At 43.3% G+C, this 7,538-nt stretch overlaps 1 protein-coding gene across 1 annotated transcript; it reads right to left on the bottom strand.

Annotated features, from left to right (window-relative positions):
• Positions 1 to 793: 793 nt before the first annotated feature.
• LOC141133669 (E3 ubiquitin-protein ligase TRIM39-like) lies at positions 794 to 6,310 on the bottom strand. The gene has a single exon (XM_073623166.1). The coding sequence runs from the start codon at positions 6,078 to 6,080 to the stop codon at positions 4,503 to 4,505; it is 1,578 nt and encodes a 525-aa protein (XP_073479267.1). The 5' UTR covers positions 6,081 to 6,310; the 3' UTR covers positions 794 to 4,502.
• Between the last annotated feature and the right edge of the window lie 1,228 nt (positions 6,311 to 7,538).

Here is a 7,538-nt window from a genome sequence, read left to right as displayed (position 1 = left end):
TATATAGAGTACTCTGTACACTATGTACAATGTCTGGTTGGCTACCCTTACAATGCTATAATATTAAGAAATACTTATATCAAATAGAGTTTATTAGCCCTCACCTTACCTGGCTTCCACACTGACCGGGGAGACCAACATGTGTGGCGTTCCCTTCCTGGATGGGTCCGTTTGAATTTTTGGGTGAGTGTTGCCCCCCCTTCTCCTGTTTTCATTGGTAATATGAGTTTCTTGCACAGTGCATGTGGTGATGCATTACATATAGTGAATTCATTATGTGTGTGTATCTTGTGTGGACATGTGTATGTGTATTTTATCATAGATGTATACATTGGCACATATTGTTTGTCTATACATGTTTTGTTGGTGTGCTATGATTTGTGTCTTGTGCTCTGCAGATTATTACTCCTTCTAAAACTCCTGAGGAAGCGGTTACCCCGCGAAACATGTCGGCAGGAAGGCTGGACATACGGTTTCTTACATTTGTGGGGGACTATATGAAGACATCCAGTCTTTGAAGGGGCTTGGTTCCCTTTACTTTTTTTATTATTATTACATTTTGTCGCTGGTGTGTGATGTATTTATTAATGATTTTGTATAACTTTTGTAATAAACATAATGATTTTACACTGTATTTAGTGTTGTGAGTTCAATGATACCATGAAAGTCCTTAGTGGGGTGTGTTGTAAAATTTTTCTCAATCCCAACTGGCTTCCGCCATTGGTCAGTGTAAGTCGCCTATTTACAGTTCTGTGTTCCTTCAATTCACACTGGTTTACAAAAAAAAACACAATTTAAAATTTACAAATATTTGTTATTTATTAGCTCAATACAGGTTCATGTTCTAGAATTAGAAGGAATTTTGTAAGTTATGTTGTATTTGTATCCGCTAATAATGATTTTCCTGTATTTTCAGCAAAAATATTATTTTGATAAACATTTGCGCAATTATCATGTGACTTAAATCTAAAAATCAAATAAATCAAAAACATAAAAATCAGTATAAGTGATACAATATTAAATCAGTAGTTATAAAAGTGATCCCATAGAATTATATTGGTGATCTATTCTATGGGGACACATTATATTTGGATCCATTATAAAAGTGATATAATATATGATATAATAATGTAGATACACTTATCAATCATACAAGATGACAGCGATATATGATGAAAAGAATGACACAATCTTCAAACTTATTATATTCTAATTTTACTACATATTGTAATCTTGATAGATAGAAGGATAGATAGATAGATAGATAGATAGATAGATAGATAGATAGATAGATAGATAGATAGATAGATAGATAGATTTGGTCTTAAAGGGCCAGTACACCTCCATCTGTGCCTCCCATAAATCATGTTACACTCTGCGCTCTGTCTCAGGTCCAGCTCTCTATACAATGTCCCATCTCACTATACATAATGATTATGTACTGGGAGGAGCCATAGGAAATAATGCCCCGCCCCTTCTGTAAGTAATGCAGCAGCCGTACACCCCCTATAGAGTCTCCATGTACATCCACACTCAGAGCCGGAGAAGTGTACACTGTTATATTGCAATCTATAAATAACAGTAAGTACATCTCTCCAGGTAAACACTGCACCCCCAGATCAGTGCACCCCATCACCTCTTACCACTGAACATAGTCATACTGACTAAGGAACGTTTGGCCGGCCCAGAGGCGGGATAAAGAGACTCCACCCACTTTGTCCTTTCAGGGTAAAGTGGGAGGTTCTCTTGAAAACCGTCCAACCCCCCTATATATTCTCCTTTGCTGTTCCCCAATATGTTGCTGCTCCATCAAAGCCCTTGCTAGGTTCCCAATTTCCCGGGTATGAGGGATCATGTGATTTTCTCCCAGCATACAATGCTCAGGCCTAAGCAGCCAATCACCAGGCTTGAATACTGTCACATGAGGGAGGGGTGACATCATCAATCCTGTGTAAGCTCTGACATATTCCAACATGGAACTTACATGAGGGGAGGAATGGAGCAGCAGAGGAGAGCAATTATGGGGTATATAAAGGGGTCGGGATGGGCCCTGAGTGGACAAGTGACAGAGTCTCTTTAAGACCATTTGGGGTCCCAAAACAATGTGATATACTTGGATCTCAAAAAAAAAAAAAAAAAAAGCCTCATATAGGATCCCTAGGTATTGAGACACACTTGGGGCCCCAGACAGACTCCTTTTAGCACCCAAGACAAAAAGTCAAAGTGCCCCCCATGAGCTGTAAACTATAGCAGTATAGGTTGCAGGTTCTGCCATTTTTGTGCCCCCATCCCACTGAAGTACCCAAGTTGGCCGCCTCTTCTGTAACTCTTTGGCTGCCACCAGACCCTTGGAAATGTTTGGGGCCCCCAGACAATATTAGATTTTTAGGCAGAATGGGACATATTTGGGCCCCCAGGGATTGGGACATATTTGGGGAACCCTAGAGCATGAGACCCAATCAGATGGTGTGACTGTTACCAGCATTGTGATGTATATTGCTGTTCAGCGTGTTCAGGGCCACAGAGGGGGTAGAACCGGCCCTCCTGTATGGGGTCTGGGCAGCTTTATGGTGCAGACAGTTCAAAAAGCTGCTGATCACAGCTAAGAGCCCCCACCATCTCCCCCGCAGTACAGATGACTTCTCCTTCCTGGTGGTTGCTCCAGGGGGATCGGTTTCAGTGACTGTCCAACCACTCCTCCGATCACCCTTCTCCTGTCCACAATCCCCATTCCATTCAGCTCTGATCCCCCTGTGCCCCTTAGATCTTCCAGCTTCTTTTCATCTCCCTCCCGCTGGCTGTCAGCTGCTGCGAGCACAGAGGAGGACCAGTAAATTTGTCAAATTTATCTTTACCTTTCCTGAATGAACACAGTGAGTGATTGATACTGATCACTTCTGTGTTCATCCATAATTGAAGTGTGTTTACCATGCTTCAGTTTGTGAATGAACAGAAAGCCTCTGTACAGAGCACCTCCTGTTCATTCATTCTCTGCAGAGAAAGGATTGGGGATTTCTGTCCTCAATCTCCTCCTCTGTCACAAGAGTGAATCATCAGGAGTCTGTTTAGACCCCTGATATTTCACCAACCCCCCCCCCCCCTTACAGGGCTGTTAAAAAATGTAAAAAATTAAATTGTAAAAAAAACGTAATTATGGTTCCTTCCCACAGGTACTCTGGCCGCATAAATGAGTAATTTGTTCATGCAGCTGAAGCCGTGTTCAGAGCCATACACCTGACCCCACACACCCATCCAGGCTGGGGGGTCCCTGTCAGGTAATGTACAGGGCCCCATGATTTCTAACAGCAGCCCTGATTGTGTTCTCCGGTCTCACCCTCTTTGGCTTCCCGTATATTCTACATATTACCAGCCTAATGTATGCCGTGTCTCTGTAAGGTATTGTCCTCTCTGGGGTGGAAGATGAGGGTGAGACCGGAGAACATGCTGCACAGCAATATACATCTCAGTGCTGATAACAGTGACACCAACACAATTATATTACTGATACATTCTACTAAAGTCTATGCCAAGCTAAGAACTTTTCTTTATAGTTTTGGATGGAGTGAGGGAGGATTAGAACCCCTGTTGGGTTTTTACTGCTATCTGGGGATTCCCCTCACTTCCTGTCCTGCTGACAACATTGTACCGGGCAGGAAGTGAGAGGAAATCAGACATACATTTTTAGTAGAATAGGGGAAGACTAGAGTCCCAGTCAGATTTTATTATAATTGTGGAGAGCTCCCCTCACTTCCTGCTTGGTAAAATCTTGTCACCGGGACAGGAAGTGAGGGGAAATCTCTTTAATGGAGATCTGGATAGCAGTAAAAACCTGACAGGGGTTCTAATTCTCCCCCACTCCATCCAAAACTAAGAAAAGAAAACATTATGGGTGGACATACACTTTAATGATACATCACATTTTAGTATCTTAGCAGTATAGTATAGATTGTATGGAATAGGAGGAGGAAAGAGAGGAGAGGTGACCCCATCCTATCCAATCACAGCGACTGCACTGCACCCCGCACAGAGTGACTGCATGTGGGGGAGGGGCAGAGAGTAGCGGTGGAGGAGCAGAGGGTACGGGGGGAGGGGCAGAGAGTAGGGGGAGGGGCCAGAGGAGGAGATTGCTGATGTCACACAATGTGATAACTTTCTGCTTAATCATTACAATGAAAGTAATTGTCATGGGATAGATAGATAGATAGATAGATAGATAGATAGATAGATAGATAGATAGATAGATAGATAATTATATAGATAGGCCACACCCCTATTTACTGACAAATAGGAACATGTGATTCACTGTTACTCCAGTAACTGGAGAGATCTCCTACCCAATCACAGGGAGTGACAGAGGGAGAAATCTCACATTTAACAAAAACCTGCAGGGCACTGACTGAAGTCCCTCCCACTGCTTCATCCTATTGGCTGAATATTCTACCAATCCCACTACCCATCCCTGTGACATCACCAGTCTCTGGGCGGAGTTCTCACTATGACTATTATTCCCTATTCCCCCCACAGATCTTTATACATCCTCTCCATACACCTATCACAGCATGGAGGGGCTCAGTGAAGGTGGTGGTGAAGGTGTGGAGATGTCGGATCGGGTCACACAGATCATAAAAGGAGATCCGTCCGACCTCATAATCCAGATATATCCTGACTCTGTTACTGGAGATATTGGGGGGTAAGAAGATCTCTTTACTGTCATGTATCACCACATACTGATCACCTTTCCTCCACAAACCCCAGGACTTGTTACTATTTCCAATCAGTGACTGCACTCCCCCTCTCCTGTCTATACTGGGGTAACACATCCCGACTTTCCACCAATCTGATCCCCCGACATCCACTTCCCAGTAATGTCTCCCTGAGGAGAAACTCCGACTGCTCAACACCTGAAGATAATACTGAAATCTCTCTGGTGTTTCTGGATGATTCTGTTTTCTATCTGACCTGGATACAGTTTTCCTGTCATCTGATATATGGAGATTATTATTAGCTGTGTTTAGATCCAGTAATATGTCTGCAGCTCCCTGTATATAGAATGATACATTTACCTCTGTTATTATATCAGATAATGTGTGTAATGTGTGTGATATCCCATCCACATCCAGACACCCTCCATCATGGAGGAGCTTCTCATGTCTCTCTCTGTCCTCATTATGTCCATCCTCAGTATCACACAAGTCACCTGTGTCTGATTCCTGTAAGACAGTCAGTGGATCCGTCATGTTACACAGCTCCTCAATGTGACGCATCTTCCTGGACAGCTCCTCCTTCTTTATTTCCAGATCCCGGATGGAGATGGAGATCCGCTCTGCCCTCCCGGAGATTTCCCTCAGGACTCTCTTCTCCAGGTCTTCCAGACGTCTCCTGAGATCTCTAAACAGGACAGTGACTCTCTCGGTGTCACCAGATGCTTTTTCTTCTACTTTCCTCCTGTGTTCCTGCAGACTCTGGACTCTTTCCTCCGTCTCCTCTCTCTTTGTCAGAAGGTTCTGCAGAACATTCCTCAGTGTCTCCTTCTTCTTCTCAGAAGCCTCATCCATCATCTCCACCTGGTGTCCTCGATGTTCTCCAGCCAAAGTACAGGACACACAGATACAGGTCTCATCCTCAGTGCAGTAATACTCCAGGATCTTCTTATGGACGGAGCATTTCCTGCTCTCCATGGACAAGGTGGGGTCACATAAGATGTGTTCTGGGGACTTTTTGTGGACTCTCAGGTGTTTATCACACAGAGAAACCTCACAGTGCAGACAGGATCTAACAGCAGGTACAGGAGAGTCCACACAGTAAGTACAGAAGACCCCGGACTCCTTGTGATCTGGCTGAGCAGACAGGAAATTCTCCACTATGTTACGTAGTGTTATGTTCCTCTGCAGTGCAGGCCGATCCGGAAACTTCTCTCTGCATTCAGGACAGGAATATCCTCCAGACGCCTCCTGTGTATCCAGCACACGATCAATACAGACCCGGCAGAAGTTGTGACCACATCTCAGCATTACAGGATCTGTATAAATGTCCAGACAGACAGAACATTCCAGCTCAGCTCTCAGGTTAGCAGACGCCATCGCTGACAGTAGAAGAGAGAAATGAAAGTGAAAATCTCTGACACCGGAGAAGAATGCAGTTGGGAGGGTCACTTCCTCCTACACAGGGTGAGGCTGATCCAGATCAGTATTAACTACTTAAGGACCGAGCCTCTTTTTGAGATGTGGTGTTTACAAGTTAAAAACAATTTTTTGCTAGAAAATTACTTAGAACCCCCAAACATTATGCATTTTCTTTTCTAACACCCTAGAGTATAAAATGGCGGTCGTTGCAAAACTTTCTGTCACGCTGTATTTTGCAGCGGTCTTAAAAGCGCACTTTTTTTTTGAAAAAATACACTTTTTTTAATTAAAAAATAAGACAACAGTAAAGTTAGCCCAATTTTTTTTATATTGTGAAAGATAATGTTACGCTGAGTAAATTGAAACCCAACATGTCACGCTTCAAAATTGCGCCCGCTCATGGAATGGCGACAAACTTTTACCCTTAAAATCTCCAAAGGCAACGTTAAAAAAAATCTACAGGTTGCATGTTTTAAGTTACAGAGGAGGTCTAGTGCTAGAATTATTGTTCTCACTCTACCGATCGTGGCGATACCTCACATGTGCATGCGAGCTCGGCGGGACATGGCACGTTTAAATTTTTTTTTCTTATTTATTTTACCTTTTTATTTTTTATATTTACACTGTTTAAAAAAAAATGGGTCACTTTTATTCCTATTACAAGGAATGTAAAAATCCCTTGTAATAGAAAAAAGCATGACAGGACCTCCTAAATATGAGATCTGGGGTCAAAAAAGACCTCACATCTCATATTTACACTTAAATGCAATAAAAAATAAAATAAAAAAATTTGTCATTTAAAAAAAAAAAAATAGCCCTTTAAGAGCTATAGGCAGAAGTGACGTTTTGACGTCGCTTCCGCCCTGCATTGTTATGGAGACGGGTGGGGGCCATCTTCCCCTCACTCATCTCCATACCCAGCAAGGGTCAAGATCTGATCGCCTCCGCCGCTGCTGGTGGCTCTGGTAAGCGGCAGAGGGCACTGTAGCGCGGCGGAAGGGGGGGCCCCTCTCCCGCCGCCGATAAAAGTGATGTTGCAGTGAATCCGCCACAGAGACCACTCTTATCAGAACCCGGACCGCTGGCAGAAGAAGAGAATATCGTGGTTATGGCAGCTTGCTGCTGCCATAACAACGATATCCCCCTTCAAAGTAAGGACGTATATCGTCATGCGGTGGTCCGGAAGTGCTTAAAGTACTGAAAAGGAAGGTTTTTTTCCACAGTAGTAAAGATAATTGTTGTGGAAATTTTATTATGTGTGTTTTATAGATTGTCATCCGTATCCCTGTATCTGATTTAATCGAGGAGCGCTCTAGCAGAGCGCACTTGGGTTGAATCGAGACCAGCGGTAAAAACGGTCATTATGAAAACCTTCTCATGGGATTTGAGACGTGTTCTCTGTGTGTGTGGAGGTTT

This window comes from Aquarana catesbeiana, linkage group LG03, assembly GCF_042186555.1.
Source record: "Aquarana catesbeiana isolate 2022-GZ linkage group LG03, ASM4218655v1, whole genome shotgun sequence".
Taxonomy (NCBI): Eukaryota; Metazoa; Chordata; class Amphibia; order Anura; family Ranidae; genus Aquarana; species Aquarana catesbeiana.
Note: the sequence above shows the minus strand (reverse complement) of the source record. Positions and strands in the feature narration are given on the sequence as shown.

Bases quoted from the DNA above. Each gene is read 5' to 3' on its own strand.
- LOC141133669 (XM_073623166.1), bottom strand. From the start codon at position 6,080: ATGGCGTCTGCTAACCTGAGAGCTGAGCTGGAATGTTCTGTCTGTCTG.